The sequence below is a fragment of the Hylobates moloch genome, unplaced genomic scaffold (genome assembly GCF_009828535.3).
Source record: "Hylobates moloch isolate HMO894 unplaced genomic scaffold, HMol_V3 SCAFFOLD_21, whole genome shotgun sequence".
NCBI lineage: Eukaryota > Metazoa > Chordata > Mammalia > Primates > Hylobatidae > Hylobates > Hylobates moloch.
Genome location: NW_026652296.1, coordinates 23,553,119 through 23,573,458, shown reverse-complemented (window position 1 = coordinate 23,573,458; position 20,340 = coordinate 23,553,119). Strand labels below are relative to the sequence as shown.

The following is a 20,340-nucleotide window of genomic DNA, read 5'->3' as shown; positions in this document are numbered from 1 at the left end:
ATCACGAGGTCAGGAGATCGAGACCATCCTGGCCAACATGGTGAAACCCCGTCTCTACTAAAAAGACAAAAATTAGCTGGGCATGGTGGCACGTGCCTGTAGTCCCAGCTACTTGGGAGGCTGAGGCAGGAGAATCGCTTGAACCCGGGAGGTGGAGGCTGCAGTGAGCCGAGATTGCACCACTGCACTCCAGCCTGGCAACAGAGCGAGACTCTGTCTTAAAAAAAAAAAAAAAAAAAAAAGAACTTTCCAGGGGCTTCCACTACAGTGGTATACAAAGCCCTCTGGATTTGTCCTCTGCTAACTCTGTTACCTCATCTACTTACCCTTTGCTTACTCCACTCAAGCTGTACTGTCCTTGGTGATCTCAAAAAACACTGTATGTGTACATACTCCTGATTCAGAATCTTTGCATTTGGTTTTTCTTTTCTTTTTTTTTTTTTAGACAGAGCCCCAGGCTGGAGTGCAGTGGCACGATCTCAGCTCACTGCCCACTCTGCTTCCCGGATCAAGTGATTCTCGTGCCTCAGCCTCCCTAGTAGCTGGGATTACAGGCCAAGTCACTATGTCCGGCTCATGTTTTGTATTTTTAGTAGACATGGGGTTTCACCATGTTGGCCAGGTTGGTCTCGAACTCTTGACCTCAGGTGATCCTCCTGCCTCGGCCTCCCAAAATGCTGGGGTTAGAGGTGTGAGCCACCGCGCCCGGCCATATTGGGTCTTTCTTCTTAGCATAGTTTCCCACCAGATATCTTTATGACTTGCTTCTCTTTCAGGTCTATACTCAATATGTTTTATTTCTTAGGCCTTCATAGACTACTGTATTTAAAATGCAGCCCTTCCCAAATATCTCTTCTGTACTTTATTTTTTCCATAGCACTTTTACTTTCTAGTGTGATAAATAATGTTCTTATTTCATGTGATGTCTTTTGTCACTAGAATACAAGCTCTTTGAGGGTGGGAGTTTTGTTTCTTTTGTTTCCTGCTGTATTTTTAACACCTAAAGTAGTGTGTGGCACATAGTAGCTCAGTATACATTTGATGAATATGCCATGTGATAGATTTTTTCTTTTTCTTCTTTTATTTTATTTATTTATTTATTTTTATTTTTTTTGAGATGGAGTCTCGCTCTGTCGCCCAGGCTGGAGTGCAGTGGTGCGATCTCGGCTCACTGCAACTTCCGCCTCCTGGGTTTAAGTGGTTCTCCTGCCTCAGCCTCCCAAGTAGCTTGGATTACAGGCACCCACCATCACACCCAGCTAATTTTTGTCTTTTTAGTAGAGACAGGTTTTACCATGTTGGCCAGGCTGGTCTTGAACTCCTGACCTCAAGTGATCTGCCCACCTTGGCCTCCCAAAGTGCTGGGATTACAGGCGTGAGCTACTGCGCCCGGCCGTCTTTTATTTTTTTGAGACAGGGTCTCTCTTTTTCACCCAGGGTGGAGTCCAGTGGTGCGATCACAGCTCACTGCAGTCCCAACCTCCTGGGCTCAAGTGATCCTCCTACCTCAGCCTCCCGAGTAGCTGGGACTACAGGCACACGCCACCATGCCTGGCTAATTTTTGTATTTTCTTTTTTATAGAGAAAGGGTTTCGCCATGTTGCCTGGTCTAGTCTTGAACTCCTGGGCTCAAGCGATCCGCCCGCCTCAGCCTCCCGAAGTGTTGGGATTACAGACGTGAGCCACTGCCGCTGGCCAATAGTGCCTTTTTTCAAGGATTCTAGTTCAAGCTTAATTTAACAGTAAAGGCAAAAGATTTAGGGCCACTCATGTTAGCCTAGTGATTATTTGTTACTGCTGTTACTTGGGTGCCAGACAATGCACTTTATCAAGAAGCAGCCCATTCAAAAGTGTTTTTTGTTTTGTTTTTTAAATAAATGAAGTAGAACTGTTCCACTCCTGCAGCTTCCTGTCCCCTGGGGCATCATAGATGGGGATTAATTTTTCTTTCCATTTATTCAGCAAATATTTATTCAGTAACTATGTGCCGGGCAGTGTGCAAGACTTGGAAATACTGGGATGAACAAAAGAAGCAGTCTTTATCCTCATGGAACTTACAGTTTAGCAGAGAAATCAGACATTACACTGTTAAAGTTGTGGAAAATTCCACAGAGAAGTACAGATTGCTATGAGTGGATATAAGAACAACAATAATAATAGTAGTAGAAGTAGTAGCTAACATTGATATAGCACTTGTTATGTGCCAGTCATTATTCTAAGATTTTTTTTTTTGAGACGGAGTTTTGCTCTTGTCGCCCAGGTTGGCGACAATGGCGCATTCTCAGCTCTCTGCAACCTCTTCTCTCCCAGGTTCAAGCGATTCTCCTGACTCAGCCTCCCGGGTAGCTGGGATTACAGGCACCTGCCACCACGCCCAGCTAATTTTTTTGTATTTTTAGTAGAGATGGGGTTTCACCATGTTGGCCAGGCTGGCCTCAAATTCCTGACCTCAGGTGATCCACCTGCCTTGGCCTCCCAAAGTGCTAGCCTGGCCAGATCTTTCTGTATTAACTCGTGTAATTGTTCCTGAGGTAGATACTATTATCATCCCACTTTACACTTGAGGAAACTGAGGCACCAGCTGGTTGAATAACTGCCAAGGGCACATTGCTAATAAATGGCAGAGGTGTGATTTAAGCCTGGCCCCAGAGTCTGGGTTCTTCCTTACTTTATTGTACTGGGGAACTAATCCTAGGGAGAGCTTCTTAAGGAAGAGGTGCTTGAGCTGAATTCTGAAAGTAAAAATTAAGCAAAGTTGAGGTAGGGGAAAGCATGGAAAAATGCTGGGCAGGAAACAACCTGGCTTCTTAGAGGACAGAGAAGAAGCCAGAGAGCAACAGATAGTGGGAAGCGCGAGGGAGGAGATCTGGTTGAGAGGCTGGCAAGGTGTGAGGATTCAGGATTGGGTCTGTCCTTAGAGGCAGAGGACTTGCAGACATCTTTCAGATGGGAATAGTAGGATAAGGCCTGTGCTTTAGATGCTTGGAGGCTGCTGGGAGGACTGTCCTTCCGCCAGTTGAAGAGCAGGCTCCCTGCCTTCCCAAGGCTTCTCCTTAGGTTAAACCCCTGGGTTCCCTTGCCCTTCCCCATGTGATTTGGTTCCCAGATCTTGGTGCGCATCATCATGGGGACTGTGTATAGCACCTTGGAAGAGTGTGGAGTGTACTGAATGGTCGTTTCCCCCCAAGGTTCAAGCACTGTCTTCCTGTTGGCCCTGACAATCATAGCCAGCACCCGGGCTCTGACGCCCACTCACTACCTCACCAAGCATGATGTGGAGAGACTAAAAGCCTCGCTGGATCGCCCTTTCACAAATTTGGAATCTGCCTTTTACTCCATCGTGGGACTCAGCAGCCTTGGTGCTCAGGTGCCAGATGCAAAGGTAAGGCTGTTTTTGTCCTGGTGGTCAGGGTGGTTCAGGAGAACCTTCATCCCCTCACCATATTCCTTTGGGGTAGTTCAAAACTAACTCTTGCTCATTTGAGGATAACCAAGGTTAATCTAATATAAGAAATATTTGGCCAGGCGTGGTGGCTCGTGCCTGTAATGCCAACACTTTGGGAGGTCTAGGCAGGTGGATCACGAGGTCAGGAGTTCGAGACCAGCCTGGCCAATGCAGTGAAACCCTGTCTCTACTAAAAGTAGAAAAAATTAGCTGGGTGTGGTGGTGCATGCCTGTAATCCCAGCTACTCAGGAGGCTGAGGCAAGAGAATCGTGTGAACCCAGGAGGCAGAGGTTGCAGTGAGCTTAGATTGCACCATTGCACTCCAGCCCAGGCAACAGTGTGAGACTCAGTCTCAAAAAAAGAAGTTTATTTCAGTTTGACAGATCTGTTTTTGTTTTTGTTTTTTTGCCTAATATATGTTATGGATCATACCAGATCAGTTATTTTTAGTGGGATGTCAAGAAGAGCAAGCATAGATCATCTAGAAACTTTTACTTCAGCTCCGGGAGTGAGACTGTCCAATACCACATGTACTTACTAAGTGCCCCCCTAATAATAAGAGAATTCAAGGTGGAAGGCACTCACATGTATTAAATAATGGTAGTCACTATATCAGGCAATTTTGATACATGTTTTTGGACTTCTGGTGAGGAAAATGCATCATGATTAAAACCTTTCCTGGATTTGGGACAGTCTTTTTTTTTGTTTTGTTTTGAGACAGAATCTGGCTCACCCAGGCTAGAGTGCAGTGGCATGATCATGGCTCACTGCAATCTCTCCTGGGCTCAAGCCATCCACCTCAGCTTCCCTAGTAGCTGGGACTACAGGTGCACACCACCATGCCTGGCAATTTTTGTATTTTTTTTGTTAGAGATGGGGTTTTGCCATGTTGCCCAGGCTGGTCTTGAACTCCTGGGCTCAAGTGATCCACCTGCCTCAGCCTCCCAAAGTGTTGAGATTACAGGTGTGAGCCACCACCTGACCAGGAACAGTCTTAAAGTGAATTTACGTTTTATTCATTATAGTAGTATGGACAGCTAGACTAAACAATTTTCCTTTGTCAGGTTTCTCATATCTGCCTTAGTTTTCTTTGACTGAAGAACAAATTACCATAAATGTAGGGGCTTAAAACACCACCCACTTATTGGCTTATATGGCTTATAGTTTTTTTTTTTTTTTTAATTTAAGAGAGGGTCTCACTATGTTGCCCAGCTGGAGTGCAGTGGCTATTCACAGGCATGATTATAGCACACTATAACCTCGAACTCCTGGGCTCAAGTGATCCTCCTGTCTCAGCCTCCTGAGTACCTGGGACTATGGGTGCATCCCACTGCACCCAGCTGTTAGCTGATAATCCTGCAGGTCAGAAGTCTAGACAGGCTTGCCTGGGCCCTCTGCTTAGTGTCTCCTGAGGTCAAAGTGAAGGCATTGGCCAAACTGGGCTCCTCCTGGAAGCACTGGGGAAGAATCTGTCTCCAGGCTCATTCATGTTGTCGTGTTGTCAGCAAAATCCAGTTCTTGTGGTTGTGGGCCTGAGGTCTCCATTTCCTTGCTAGCTGTCTGCTAGGAGTTGCTCTCTGTTCCTCAAGGCTGTTGGTATTTCTTCTCACATGGCCGCTCCACTTTTAAACTAGTAATGGCATGGTGAGTCCTTACTCTTCAATTCTCTGACTTCCTCTTCAGCCACCAGCCAGAGAAAACTGCTATTAAAGGGTTCACCTCGGCCAGGCGCAGTGGCTTACGCTTGTAATCCCAGCACTTTGGGAGGCCGAGGCGGGCGGATCACGAGGTCAGGAGATCGAGACCACGGTGAAACTCCGTCTCTACTAAAAATACAAAAAATTAGCCGGGCGTGGTGGCTGGCACCTGTAGTCCCAGCTACTCAGAGAGGCTGAGGTAGGAGAATGGCGTGAACTCGGGAGGCGGAGCTTGCAGTGAGCCGAGATCGCGCCACTGCACTCCAGCCTGGGCGACAGAGCGAGACTCCGTCTCAAAAAAAAAAGGGTTCACCTGTTTGGGTCAGCCCACCTGGATAATCTCTGAATTGTAAGGTCAACTCACTTGGGGCTTTAATTATACCTGCAAAATCACTTTATAACAGTTCCTAAATTTGTGTTTAAATGAATAATCAGTGGGTGGAAATCCAGGGGGAGGAGTATGAATGTCTTTAGAATTCTGCCTACCATTTCTTGTATTAGCATGGAAATAACTCCAAATCTGTAGAGACTTTAGGCACACACTACTGCACCTGGCTTGCTGGATGGAGTGTCTTCAAGCAAATATCAGACATATTGTTGTACTTGTATCTCTTATTCTATTTATTTATTTATTTTGTAGAGATGAGGTCTCGCTCTGTTGCCTAGGCTGGTGTCACGAACTGACCTCAAGCAGTCCTCCTGCCACGGCCTCTCGAAGTGTTGGGATTACAGGCGTGAGCCATTGTGCCTGACCAACAGTAATTCTTTAATGTCATTTAATTCCCAGTCTATGTTCAGTTATCTTGAGTTATCGCAAAAAATGTTTTTTACAGTTAGTTGGCTTAAATCAGGATCTAAAGAAGGTCTACACATTCCATTTTTTGCTGGTATCTCTTAAGACTCTTTTCACTGATAATAGTTCCCATTCCCTCTTTTCCCCCCATACCATTTATTTGTGGAGTAAGTCAGGTCATTTGTCCTGGAATATTTTCCACATTCTGCCTTTGATTAATTGTGTCTTCATGATGTTTTTGAACATATTTCCCTATCCTTTGTATCCCTGTAAACTGATAGTTAGCTCTTGAGGCTAAATTATATTCAGGGTTGGTTTTCTTGGTGAAAATATTTCACAGGTGGTGCTGTGAACTTCCTATTAATAGATACATAATATCTGGTTATTTCACTTTTAGTGATGATAAAGTTGTAAATTAAGGTGTTGTCAGACTAATCTATCTCATAAACAGTATATAGTAGGGATTTGTTTTTTCATCCAGTCTGATAATTTCTACCTTTTGATTGAGGAGTTTATTCCATTTTTTTTTATTTTAATTCTTTTTTTATGTTTAAGATCAATCATTTAATTATATTGTTGGGTTTACATCTATCATCTTGTTATTTGTTTCCTATTGGTTTATCTGTTTTTCCCTCTCTTTTCCTGTCTTCTTTATTTTTATATTTTATTTTATTTTATTTTTTTGAGACAGGGTCTCAGGCTTGTCGCCCAGGCTGGAGTGCAGTGGTGTGATCTTCGCTCACTGCGACCTCTGCCTCCCGGGTTCAAGCGATTCTCCCATCTCAGCCTCCTAAGTAGCTGGGACTACAGGCACGCGCCACCATGACTGGCTTATTTTTTGGTAGAGATGGGGTTTCACCATGTTGGCCAGGCTGGTCTTGAACTCCTGACCTCAAGTGATCTGCCCTCCTCGGCCTCCCAAAGTGCTGGGATTACAGGTGTGAGCCACTGCGCCCAGCCCCTTGATTATTTTTAAATATTCTGTTTTATGTCTTCTATTGACTGTTTAGATCTAATTTTTTTTAGTGTTTGTCTAGTTTTGTTTAGAGATTTTAATATGCATCCTTAATTTCTCACGGTATACCTTGAATTATTATTTTGCCATGTCACAAATAATAAAAGAGCCCTATAACTGTATTTCCATTTAAACTCACATCATTTCTGCTATCGTTGTCATACTTTTTGTTTGTTTGTTTTTGTTTTTGAGATGAAGGCTTACTCTGTCGCCAAGCTGGAGTGCAGTGGCACGATCTTGGCCCACTGCAACCTCTCCCTGCTGGGTTCAAGCTGTTCCCCTGCCTCAGCCTCCTACAGGCGCACGCCACCACACCCAGCTAATTTTTTGTATTTTAGTAGAGACAAGGTTTCACTATGTTGGCCAGGATAGTCTCAATCTCCTGACCTTGTGATCCACCCGTCTTGGCCTCCCAAAGTGCCGGGATTACAGGTGTGAGCCACCGCGCCCGGCCCATTGTCATGCTTTTTAACCTTTCAAGGATCCCAGCCTTTGCTGTCTGTTGTTCAGTGTCTCAATTTCATATATTTCACACAGTTTTATAGTTATTTATGGTAGGAAGGGAAGTTCAGTATGTATAATTCTGTCAAGGGCAGAATTGATAGTCCCAATTGGTGTCTTTTTTTTTTTTTTTTCTGAGACGAGGCCTCGCTCTGTTGCCCAGGCTGGAGTGCAGTGGTGCGATCATGGTTCACTGCAGCCTCAAACTTCCGGACTCAGGTGATCCTTCACCTGTGCCCCTCGAGTAGCTGAGACTACAGTCACCTGTCACCATGCCTAGCTAATTTTTTTTTTTTTTTTTTTAATATTTGTAGAGACAGGGTGTTGCCATGTTGCCCAGGCTTGTCTCAAACTCCCTGGGTCAAGCTATCCTCCCGCCTCTGCCTCCCAAAGTGCTGGGATTATGGACGTGAACCACTGTGCCCAGCCTCCAATTGATGTCTTTTTTTGTTGTTTGATTGACATGGAGTCTTACTGTCATCCAGGCTGGAGTGCAGTTTTGTAGTCTTAGCTCACTGCAACCTCCGCCTCCTAGGTTCAAGTGATCCTCCAGCCTCAGCCTCCCAAGTACAGGCATTCTCCACCAAGCCTGGCTTATTTTTGTATTTTTTGGTAGTGATGGGATTTTGCTATGTTGGCCAGGCTGGTCCTGAACTCTTGACCTCAGGTGATCCACCCGCCTTGGCCTCCCAAAGTGCTGGGATTATAGGCGTGAGCCACCCCTCTCAGCAGTTGATATCTTTCAATCCATTTCAATTGTTATCCTTTTTGGTGCTCAAAATGTTTCATTTTTGCCAATGGGCCAAACTCTGTGTGTGTGTGTGTGTGTGTGTGTGTGTGTGAACATCCATTCATTTACACGTTGGGTACAACTGGTTTTCAGTTTAACTGTAGAGTTAAATAGTTACTAGACTGGCCAGAAAGCCTAAAGTATTTACCAACTGGTCCTTTATAGAAAAAGTTTGCTAATCCCAGCTATATGAGATCCACCTTACTCAAATTTTTTCCTGACAACCAGCTCTCCGTTTCTGCCCAATGTTTTCTTCCTGTGTGTGATGCTATTAAAGAAACAGACGTTTCCTCATGATTACACTCTTATAAACCCTAAAGGTGAATGTACCTCCTGATAAAATTAGTTCTGCTGAAAAGTAAGAGTATACCCATCAGAGTCAGTTAACCCAAGCTTTTAATTCTGGCTCCACCTCTCTGAAAATGGAATTATGAAGCCTACCTCACTGAATCATTGTAAGAAGAAAGTGAAATTACAGTATGCCCCTCAAAGGAAATGGTAGCTATTATCATTCTTACATTGAAAAGGTTTGCTTCTATTTATACTTTGTTTAGGTGAGTTCAGACAATGCCTGGCACAGACACTGTATTCGCAGTGCCTTTTGTAGTGATGCTTCGTACTTCTGCTCTGGATTTTGGTGATGTCTTTAGAGGCCCCGGGGAGAGAGAAAGAGCAAATCGACTAGAGGTTTTGTATTGTGAGGTATAGGAGATAACATTGGAATAGTAATGTTAACCTCTGGCAGGATTTGAATGCAGGATGAAAAGTTTCTCCTGAAGGTTTTCAAACTTTTGTGGAACCACAGGATTCAGTGTAGGGGGTCACGGAGGAATGAGGTGCTCCCACTTCATCCAGAGCATGTCTTTTGATCTGTGTCGTGATTTGGAGTTCAATAGGAGATTTAGGTTGAACACATACCCCCAAAGCTATTCTCTGCCATCATCACAAGTTTGCGGGATGGCGGTTAGGGCTGAAGATGTAGATTGAGAGGCATCTGGACAGCTGCCGTGCAGTGTGACTTGGGATAATTACATGATTGGGCTGGCTGTGGCTTTATGTTTATAATACAGACGCTGAAGTCAGAGTGGTTGCCTTCAAGGTGTTAACTTCAAAACTTCACACCTGAGTCACCTGTGCAGCTTACTTAACCTTTCAAAATTGTTGTTCTGTCATCGGTAAGATGGAGATAATAATACCCAGCTCACAGGTAATGTGTGCAGGGTAGTTAGCACGTTGATGGCATGTGGTAATACATAGTATTACCCTTATGAGTAGTATGACTATATATAAATAGTAGTAGCAGTTGGTACACATTGATTGACATTTTTTTTTCAGACTGTCATCCTCAATGCTTAGCATACATCTGACACACGGGTGTCTAACAAATATTTGAACTGTAAACTTTAGCTCAATCAAAATGGGAGCTCTTTAAATGTGCCTGCTAATCAGAAAATAAATAGGTTAATCACATATTCCGTTCTAATTGCTTATGAAATGTGCTGTGTTGATTAGGTGGTGTGTGCATTATAAGTAATGGAAGAAAGGGAGTTGTATGCATGTTTCAGAGCTGTTGAATTTCCTCATTAGATGTGCAAACTACATAAATCCATTGAGAGATTTATGTCATTACTGTCACTTCCGTGTAGTGGTGCATGTCCTGCTCAGCTGTTGCTGCCTTCAGCTCAGTAGAGAGAACTCCCTGGGCTTCACTAGATACACTGTTGCTTATTCTCACAGATCGATATTTGGAGAGATTTTGGTTATTGTCTCGTAAGAGGTTTTAGCAGCAAAACTGGGAGAAATGGGGTTTAATGAGAATAGAAACTGTGGAGACAGCAGTGTGGAATGAGAGTTGATTTTAGGTGTTATAAAGTGTGAGCATCGGCTGGATGCGGTGTCTCAGGCCTGTAATCTCAGCACTTTGGGAGGCTGAGGTTGGTGGATCCCTCAAGGTCAGGAGTTCGAGAACAGCCTGGCCAACGTGGCAAAACCCTGTCTTTACTAAAAATACAAAAGTTAGCCGGGCGTGGTGGGCATGCCTGTAATTCCAGCTACTAGTGAGGCCGAGGCAGGAGAATTGCTTGAACCCAGAAGCAGAGGTTTTGCAGTGAGCCGAGATTGTGCTGCTACACTCCAGCCTGGGTGACAGAGCGAGACCCTGTCTCAAAAAAAAAAAAAAAAAAAAAAAAAAAGGCCAGGCGCGGCGGCTGACATGTGTAATCCCAGTACTTTGGGGATGCCGAGGTGGGCGGATCACGAGGTCAGGCAATCAAGACCATCCTGGCTAATATGGTGAAACCCTGTCTCTACTAAAAATACAAAAAAATTAGCTGGGCATGGTGGCGGGTGCCTGTAGTCCCAGCTCTTTTTTTTTTTTTTTTTGAGACTCTGTCTCAGAAAAAAGAAAGAGTGAGCAGTTTTCATTTGGGTTATATTTATATAAAACATAAGCATGTCAGAATGGTGATTTTACAGATATCATTATTTAGCTTTTTACAAGGTTAAGAACATGCTGGGCACAGTGGCTTGTGCCTGTAATTCCAGCACTTTGGGAGGCTGGGGTGGGAGGATCACTTGAGGTCAGGAGTTGGAGACCAGCCTGGGCAACATAGTGAGACACCCGTCCCCCCATCCCCGATTTCTGCAAAAAATAAAATTAGCTGGGCACGGTGGCATGCACCCCTAGTCCTAGCTACTTAGGTGGCTGAGGTAGAAAGGCAGGGATATCACTTGAGCCCAGGAGTTTAAGGCTGCCGTTAGCTGTGATGGCACCACTGCACTCCAGCCTGGGCAACAAAGCAAGACCCTGTCTCAAAGAAACCAAATTATTTTAAAAAAATGCCTCCCTTATAAAGTATTGTGAGCATTAAATGAGATAATAAGTGTAAAGTGCTTAGCATAGTGCCTGGCACATGATAAGTGCATATAGTAGTAAGTATATTTGTTTGTGGGTCAGGCACTAGTTCATTCCTGGGGATAGCAGAGAATGAGGCAATCCTTCAGGCAGTAATCATTTATGGAGCATCTGCTGTGTGCCAGACATTGTGCTAAGTGCAGAGAAGACAAGAGAGCTCATTATCCATTGAGAGTACCGTAATACAGTGCTGAGTGCCAAGAGGCAGACAGGCTGTTTGTGGAAAGTACCATGGGAGTCCAGCAGAGGGAGCCGGCACTCACCCTGTCTGTCAAGAAAGCCACAATCTTGCACAGGGGGTGCTGCCATCTGTGCTGGCTGCTGCAGGCTTCATTTGGTCACTCAGCAAATATATAGTGAGTTTCTGCTATGCACTAGGTATAGTGCTAGGCACTGGGGATTTACTCTTGAGCCATAAAGAGGGAGAGGGCCCCTGCACTCTTAAGAATATGTTGTGTAATAGCTGCGATAGGCATTAGTCATGTAATCAAATACATGCACGAATATTTGTAACAGTGGTAAGTTTTATGAAGGGGAGATACGTGCTGTTATAAATAGGGGATTTTATAGGGGTAGAATAGGGGACTTTGATTTGCCAGGAAAGGCTTTCCTGAGGAAATCTCCAAATTTAAATCTCATTGTGGGCTGAGTGTGTTGGCTCACACCTATAATCGTAGCACTTCGGAAGGCTGAGGCGGGATGATTGCCTGAAGCCAGGAGTCTGAAACTAGCATGGGCAACAAAATGAGACCCTGTCTCTACAAGAAGTAAAAAAAATTATCTGATGTAGTGGTGTGTGCCTGTAGTCCCAACTACTCAGGAGGCTGAGGACGGAGGATCGCTGGAGCCCAGGAGTTGGAGGCTGCAGTGAGCTACAATCATGCCACTGCACTCCAGCCTGTGTGAGAGGGCAAGACCCTGTCTCAAAACAAACAAAAACACAACAAACCCCAAACCCAAAACTCAGACCTCTCTGCATCACCCTAATCTCACTCTACTCCTTAAGGGCAGGGACTTTGTCCATTTTATTTGTTGTGTATCCCCAGTTCCTAGAACAGCACCTGGCATGTGGTAGGCACTGAAGTGAAGGGAGATATGATTGATCTGAATTCTAAAGGGAGAGGAGGAGTTAACTGTGAGACGAAGGAGAGAAGGGACTTCAGGCAGAGGGAACAGCCTGTGCGGAGGATAGAGAGCAGGTTACATTTGTGATTGAAAGGAGGAGGTGTGTGGAACAGAGTGGGAGGGAGGGAGAGGAGTGAGGCAGGTTGGGGCCAAGCCACAGTCCTTGGCCCACATAGGAAGCGTTCTGATCTGTTTCAAATGAGCAATAGATTTTAAATAGCTAGTATCGTGATTCAACTTGCATTTTGGAAAGATTTCTCTTTTGCTTTTTGGAAGACAGACTATAGCAGGGGGCTACAGGGCAAGATTGAATGCAGGAGGGGTACAAAAGATAATGCCTGGACTTTCTGCTTCTGCTGCATGGATGGGTAGTTCGGCCATTCCATAAGACAGCAACACAGGAAGACAATGAGGTTTGTCTGGGAAAGATCATGAATTTGGTCTTTACCATGGTGAGCTTGAAATACCTTTGAGTCGTATAAGTGGCTATTGAGAGAAGTCTGGGCTGGAGGTATGGGTCTGAGAATTATCTGCATAGAATTTTGGGATGAAGCCATGGGCATGGATGGCATGGCCTAGGGAGGCAGGGGGTGGTGGGATGAGAGCCGGGCCTAGGAGTTGAGAAACAGCAGGAGAGCTCAAAACTGAGGGAGGAGCTGCCAGAGAAGTAGGAGACACAGGAGGGTGCGGTGGCATCCCAGAAGGCGACGGGTGCGCATGTTTCCCAGTGAGGACGTGATCGGTCTGTCCATTGTTGAGGAGTGAACACTGGAAAATGCCCTCTGCTTCGACAATTTGGAGGTTGCCACTGGCCTGCTGGGCCAGAAGCCAAATTGGAAGGAGTAGAGGTGAGGATGTGAAGACTGGAGCAGTGTGGCTGTGTGGGAAGAGAGAAGGTGGCACTGGAGGGGAGAGAAGGGTTGAGGGAAATTGTTGTTATTGTTGTTTTTTGAAAGTTTCGCTCTTGTCACCCAGGCTGGAGTGCTGTGGTTTGATCTTGGCTCACTGCAACCTCCGCTCCCAGGTTCAAGCGATTCTTCTGCCTCAGCCTCCCAAGTAGCTGGGACTACAGGTGCATGCCCCCACGCCTGGCTAATTTTTGTACTTTTAGTAGAGATGGAGTTTCACCATGTTGGTCAGGCTGGTCTCGAACTTCTGACCTCAGGTGATCCACCTGCCTCAGCCTCCCAAAGTGCTGGGATCACAGGCGTGAGCCATCACGCCCGGCCAGGAAGTTGTATTTTAAAATAAGTCTTGAGTTTTGTTAATACATTATAGGAGAAGTTGAATTGACGAGGTAATAGGCTTCCAGATGGAGAGACAGGGTGTACAAAGCCTGGAGGCTTCCAAGTGCTTGTTGTGCTTTGGGGCAGTGAGGTGCTTGTGCAAGTGGAGCAGAGGTGGGTGGGGAAGTGCAGTAAGAAGCACCTGGGGAAAAGCGGGCCCAGTTAGAAAGGGTCTGACATGGGGCCCCAGCCAGTGTGTGCCTGGGCAGCACATCACAGTAACAAAGTCTGAAGAGATGACAAAGCACAGTCTGAGAGGCAGCCAGAGTAGCGGGGAGCTGTTATGGAGGAAATAGGGGAGGGGAGGGCAGATGAGAGATTTGCTGTCTTTTTTTTTTTTTTGAGACGGAGTCTCGCTCTGTCGCCCAGCTGGAGTGCAGTGGCGCAATCTCGGCTCACTGCAAGCTCCGGCTCCCGGGTTCACGCCATTCTCCTGCCTCAGCCTCTCCGAGTAGCTGGGACTACAGGCGCCCGCCGCCACGCCCGGCTGATTTTTTTTTTTTTGTATTTTTAGTAGAGACGGGGTTTCACCGTGGTCTCGATCTCCTGACCTCGTGATCCGCCCGCCTCGGCCTCCCAAAGTGCTGGGATTACAAGCGTGAGCCACCGCGCCCGGCCGTCTTTTCTATAGGACTCCGTATTTGATTAGGTTCAGGAGTTGTAGGGGAAAACCTATGATGGAAGAAAGCACTGGTGTTCTTTGCTCAAGAGGGTGTTTGATTAATTGGAGTATTAGCACAGAAAGTTGGAAGCAAGCAGATCATCGGGGGTGGACATTTAGGGGGCAGTTTTCAGCCTTCAGTTGGGAAGGCGAGTCTAGAATGTTGGAGGGCAGCTGGAGTCAGAGTTTCCAGTCCCCCGACAGCAGCTGGCTGAAGCCTCAGCACTGGGTGGGCTCACTGAGCAGGCTGAGCATGTTCTGGGAGGTGTCCCTGCTTCTGCTGCTGTGTAAACTCTGCTGTCAACATCTTGGGCTTTGAAGCCACTGAACGCTGGACCGGTTTACCTTGATTTGTCTTTGGAAAGTGTAGGAATGATGCTTGTTTTACTCCAGAATAGATTGTTTTTAGTGGGCTCTTGAGAAGTGGAGGTTTTATAGCTCAGACACCAGAGCCAGGGTCTTCTGGAGCCAGGGAATTCTAGTTCCCCTAGTTAAAAGCTGAGTGACTTTGGATAAGTTACTTTGCCTTTATAATACCTCAGTTTTCTTACCTGTAAACTTAAGGTAATAAGAGTGCCTGATCCATGAGATAGATTGGGGATTAAATGAGAAATGCGCATAAAGCACTTAGAACAGCGTTTGACACATTTTAAGTGCTCAGAAAGAGGTAATGATAGAGGTAGAAGTAACCGTAGTCATTGTTTTGGGGTCTCCAGTGTTGTCGTTCCATTGTTAAAGCACCAGATGGCGACAAAGCACACTTTTTCAGCTTCCTTGCGTTCCCCTGCTTGGACTCCTTGAGTAGCTTTGCTTATTCTCTTCAGATCCCTAATTGATGCAAAGTGAAGTATTTTGTTTGTTTCCTTTCTGCCTCTGGTTTCTTTAAAACTTCTGGTTGAAACTCATTTGTTTTGAGACTCTTATTTAAATTTCATTCATAAAATTAAAAAAATGTTTTGGTTGGAGTAGCATGTACACACAATAAAACATTGGACAATACAAAATAGCTGTTAGTGAAAGGCAGCGTGCTGCCCCTGCCCTCCACCCTGTCCTACTCTCCAGGAGCACCCCGTACTTTTTTTTTTTTTGGCGGGAGAGGAGTCTCACTCTGTCATCCAGGCTGGAGTGCAGTGGCATGATCTCAGCTCACTGCAACCTCTGCCTCCCGGGTTTAAGGGATTCTCCTGCCTTAACCTCCTGAGTAGCTGGAACTACAGGTGAGCGCCACTGCGCCCAGTCCCACCTCCCCCCTACTTTTTTTTTTTTTTGAGACGGAGTCTCGCTCTGTCGCCCAGCCTGGAGTGCAGTGGCGTGATCTTGGCTCACTGCAAGCTCTGCCTCCCAGGTTCACGCCATGCTCCCGCCTCAGCCTCCTGAGTAGCTGGGACTACAGGCGCCCATCACCACGCCCAGCTAATTTTGTTTTTGTGTTTTTAGTAGAGATGGGGTTTCACCGTGTTAGCCAGGATGGTCTTGATCTCCTGACCTCGTGATCTGCTCGCCTCGGCCTCCCAAAGTGCTGGGATTACAGGCATGAGCCACCACGCCCAGCCTTTTTCTTTTTTTTTGAGACAGGATGTTGCCCTGCTACCCATGCCAGACTGCAGTGGTGTAATCACAGCTCACTGCAGCCTCAAACGATTCTCCAGCCTCACCTTCATAAAGTGTTAGGATTACAGACGTGAGCCACTGTGCCCAGCCAGCACCCATTTTTAACTTCTTATTACCACATCTTTTTGAATAGCTGAATTTTATATTACTTCAGCCAAAATATTGGCAGTCTAATGATTTGATACTGTTTCTTGGAGTCGAGGAGAGTCGCAGTAGCGGGGGCTTGGGGATTTTGTGATGTGCTTCCTCTGTGCCAGTCATTGTGATGGGCATTCGGCAAAGTCCCTGATCTTGGGCCACTAGTCACTGGGGGAACTAGTAAGTGCGGTGTGGTACGTGCTTTGGAGGAACACTTGAGAGGGTGGATACCTGGCCTCTCCTGGGAGGACTGTCAGGAAGAGGTGAACATCTGAGCAGAGTTGAAGATAAGACCTGGTTTGGCAGGCAGGAAGGGCAAGGAAAAGGTGCTCCCGGCAGAGTGGGTAGCAGGGTCAAACATGTCAAATGGCAAGAGCGTGGTATAGCTGCAGCAGGCTGGAGGGTAAGATTTTGGAGTCGGAGTTAGGGCTATGGTGATGAAGGCAGCATGGAGAGGGAGGGTCAGTCTTGAGGGCATTTCATGCTGTGTCAGAAGTTAGATCTTGTCTGAGAAAAATAGGGAACCACTGAAGGGTTTTAAAGGTAAAGCAACACGGTTACACTTGTATTTTGTGAAGATCAGTCTTGAAGCAGTGTGCAGAATGGATTGCATGGCTTAAGACCACTTAGGAGATGACTGGGACAATCTAGGTGAGAAATGGCAAGGGCCTGCTGTAAGGCAGTGACAGAAACCAGAGGCAGGACTGGGCCTGAGAAATGAAAAAGAGGTAGACTTGATAGGCTTGGAGGGGTAGGGAAAAGTCAAGGATGGTTCCTGGGTTTCTGGTTTGGGTTGCTGGATGCGTGGTGTTACCTGTGCATGAGCTGGGAAGTCCTGGTGAAGAAATAGAAGGTTTTAAGCTCATTTTATTTTTATTTTTTATTTTTTTGGGGACTGGGTCTCCCTCTGTCTCCCAGACTGGAGTATAGTGGCGTGAACATGGCTCACTGCAGCCTCAACTTCAAGCAGTCCTCCCACCTCAGCCTCCCAGGTAGCTGGGACCACAGGCATGCACCACCTGCTCTGCTAATTTTTTAATTTTTTGTGGAGATGGGGTCTTACCATGTTACCCAGGCTGGTCTCAACTCCTGAGCTCAAGCAGTCCTCCTGCCTCAGCCTCCCAAAGGCCTGGGATTACAGATGTGAGCCACTGCACCCAGCATTAAGCTCATTTTAGATTTGTTGAGCCTGACTTGGCCTTGGTGACATCTAAGTGGAGATGCCAGTACAGTTGGAATCAGAAGAGACTCTGCCACTTGGTAGCTTCGTCACCTTCATCAGATTACTTGCCAATTTCAAGGTCCAGGACCGTTTCTTTTTCAGGTAAATGGGGATAGTGATAATCTCTACCAAAGGATCGTTTATGTTGTTAAAATGAAGAGCTTCCTAAATACTCAGCACAGGCCATGGCCAGACAGGTGATCCGGGAAGTGGTTTCCTTCTTTCCTTTCTAAGGTTCAGAAGGACTCAAGCGCTTCGCTTATTGCTCTTTGTACAAAGTGCGCAATTTTGGGTAATACTATGTCCTATGGAAAGTAACTACTTAACTAAATTCATGTAGCTCATTCTTTAAGCCATCTATAATGGCTTAGAATGTTATCTAAAAACGCCTTTGCTTTTCCTGGTTCACTGCGTGTGTCACCACTTAACATTGACTTTTCCCCCCCGTGTAGAAAGCATGTACCTACATCAGATCTAACCTTGATCCCAACAATGTGGATTCTCTCTTCTACGCCGCCCAGGCCAGCCAGGCCCTCTCAGGATGTGAGGTGAGTCCGGGTTCCTACGCTGACAATGACTTTAACTATTTAAAGTGCATTTTTAAAGGGGAGGGGTCATGTCAAAAATCCTTTTTTTAACTATGAGAGTCCATTATTGTGGGTGGGAATTCCATTCCTGTGATTTTTTTTTTTTTCCTTAAGAAAGTATAGTTTATGTTTCTCCTAAGTTTTTACTTTTCAAGGGTTTTAAATAACCTTTTTATACAGTTTTTGCTTTTCTTCTGGGAGGTCTTGATTTTTTCCTTTCCATCTCCCTTTAATATGTAAAAATGTTCAAAGTGTACCCCCACACAAGGTTTCTGGAAAGTCATTTTATTGAACATAGGAGAACCGTGTAAATAGAAAGGTAACTTGTCAGCATCTTTTCAGATGGGAGTGTTGTACCGAAGTTTTGCAAACATTTCATCCTGGTGTCTGGGGATTAGAGGGGGATGAGCATGTGCGAGGCGGAGGTGACTTTGGCAGCTGCTCTGCATTCTGTCTTTGCCATGCCTGCCGCAAATTGCCAAGACCTGTTCTAAAACTCTGTGTCTGCCAATTCTTTCTTAGATCTCTATTTCAAATGAGACCAAAGATCTGCTTCTGGCAGCTGTCAGTGAGGACTCATCTGTTACCCAGATCTACCATGCAGTTGCAGCTCTAAGTGGCTTTGGCCTTCCCTTGGCATCCCAAGAAGCACTCAGTGCCCTTACTGCTCGTCTCAGCAAAGAGGAGACTGTGCTGGCGTGAGTTGTCATCTCGAACACTTCTCAGGCTTCATTTGTCTCGGGCCCTATCCTAAGAGGGCTCATTCATGGGTTCAGCAAATACTTTCTGGGCAAGTACTTCCAGTAAATACTTCTGTGTGCCAGGTGCTGTGCAAGGCACCGCAGACATGATTGCATGAAGGCAGGTAAGGTCTGTGTCCTCGTGGAGCTCACATGGACACAGTCTTCTGCAAGCCTCGCAGACAGAAGGCAAGCGCTGAGCCAGAGCATGAGCATACCACCACCTAGAGATCCAGTTGCCTTGTGTGGTTGGAGGGCTAGGGCAAGGGCAGATAACTGAGAAGGAGCCAAGTGCATGTCTTGTTGAGGCTTGGCTAGGGCAGGATGACATGTTGGCAGTGAAGGCTCTGCAAAGTGGGGTCTCTCAGGATCCCTGGAAGTTGTGAAAGACAGCATCTGGTGGGTGAGGTGGTTGCTCAGAGGGTGGAGTATTCTAGGAATCAGACTCTACTACTCTGCAAAAGGCTTAGGTGAAGGAGAAGCACCTTTCCTATTTGTTGGAAATATTGTAACTTCAGGGTGTTTTTTGCTAAGCTCTTAAGTGATAATATATGTAGTTTTAAATTTTTATTTATTTAGAGACAGGATCTCACTCTGTCACCCAGGCTGAAGTGCAATGGTATGATCAAACTCACTGCAGCCTTGAACTCTGGGCTCAAGTGATCCTCCTACCTCAGCCTCCCGAGTAGCTGGACTACAGGTGCAAACTACCACGCCTACTAATTTTTTTTTTTTTTGAGACGTGGTCTTACTCTGTTACCCAGGCTAGAGTATGGTGATGCGATCTCAGTTCACTGCAACCTCCGCCTCCCAGGTTCAAGCAGTTCTCCTGCCTCAGCGTCTTCAGTGGCTGGGATTACAGGCGCGCCACCACACCTGGCTGATTTTTGTATTTTTAGTAGAGACAGGGTTTCACCATGTTGGCCAGGCTGGTCTTGAACTCCTGACCTCAAGCAATCCACCTGCCTCGGCCTCCCAAAGTGTTGGGATTACAGGCGTGAGCCACCGCGGCCGGCTGCCCGGCTAATTTTTTTAGTTTTTAGTGGAGATGGGGCCTGTCTGTGTTGTCCAGGCCGGTTGTAATTTTTTTTTTTTAACACTTAAACTCCTCATTTAAAACAATAATTTTTTTTGTTATTTTATCTGTGTTCACCATTTAATTGCAAACCCTGAAGGAGGGTGTGGAGTACCTTTCTGGAATCCTGTTCATTGTTTAGCAAGAGGTTGGTGATACCAGTTCTCCCTTTCAAAACAGTGAGATTGTTTCCCAGGTTTTTTTTTTTTTCTTTTTAAATAATATATATATATATATTTTTTTTGCACACAAAACAACATTTTCTAAAAGTACATACAAACAAAAAGATGTATATCAAACATATTAGGAAGGTTGCACATGGTAAGACGGGGAATAGAAATGGGGGGTGGGAATTAAAATAAATGAGAGAGGGACTTTATAGATCAATGATAATAACTCAATCCTCTATTTGACAAAGAAGAAGGAGAAGGAAGAGGAAGAAAAAGAAAGTGGGATAAAGGATCAGAAAGGGAGGAAAATAGAAAAAATTAGAGCATGATTCCAGGGTAGACCTGTTTTGTTGTCGCTTGGTTGGTTGGTTGGTTTGTCTGTTGTATTTTTCATATGTTTCACCATGTTGGCCAGGCTGGTCTCGAACTCTTAGCCTCAAGTGATCAACCCGCCTCGGCCTCCCAGAGTACTGGGACTACAGGCGTAAGCCACCACGTCCAGCCCCCACATTGCTTCTGGCCTCTGTGGTAGACCTCCCAGACGGGGCAGCCGGGCAGAGGCGCTCCCC

At 45.8% G+C, this 20,340-nt stretch overlaps 1 protein-coding gene across 2 annotated transcripts in view; it reads left to right on the top strand.

Moving 5' to 3' along the window:
- RPN2 (ribophorin II) overlaps positions 1–20,340 on the top strand; it is a 64,548-nt gene that overhangs the window by 1,811 nt on the left and 42,397 nt on the right. For both annotated transcript variants that reach the window (XM_032143064.2, XM_032143063.2), the window contains exons 2-4: positions 3,189–3,382; positions 17,652–17,747; positions 18,309–18,484. In XM_032143064.2, coding sequence (XP_031998955.1) covers positions 3,189–3,382; positions 17,652–17,747; positions 18,309–18,484 — 466 coding nt within the window. The remainder of the gene's footprint in view (positions 1–3,188; positions 3,383–17,651; positions 17,748–18,308; positions 18,485–20,340) is intronic.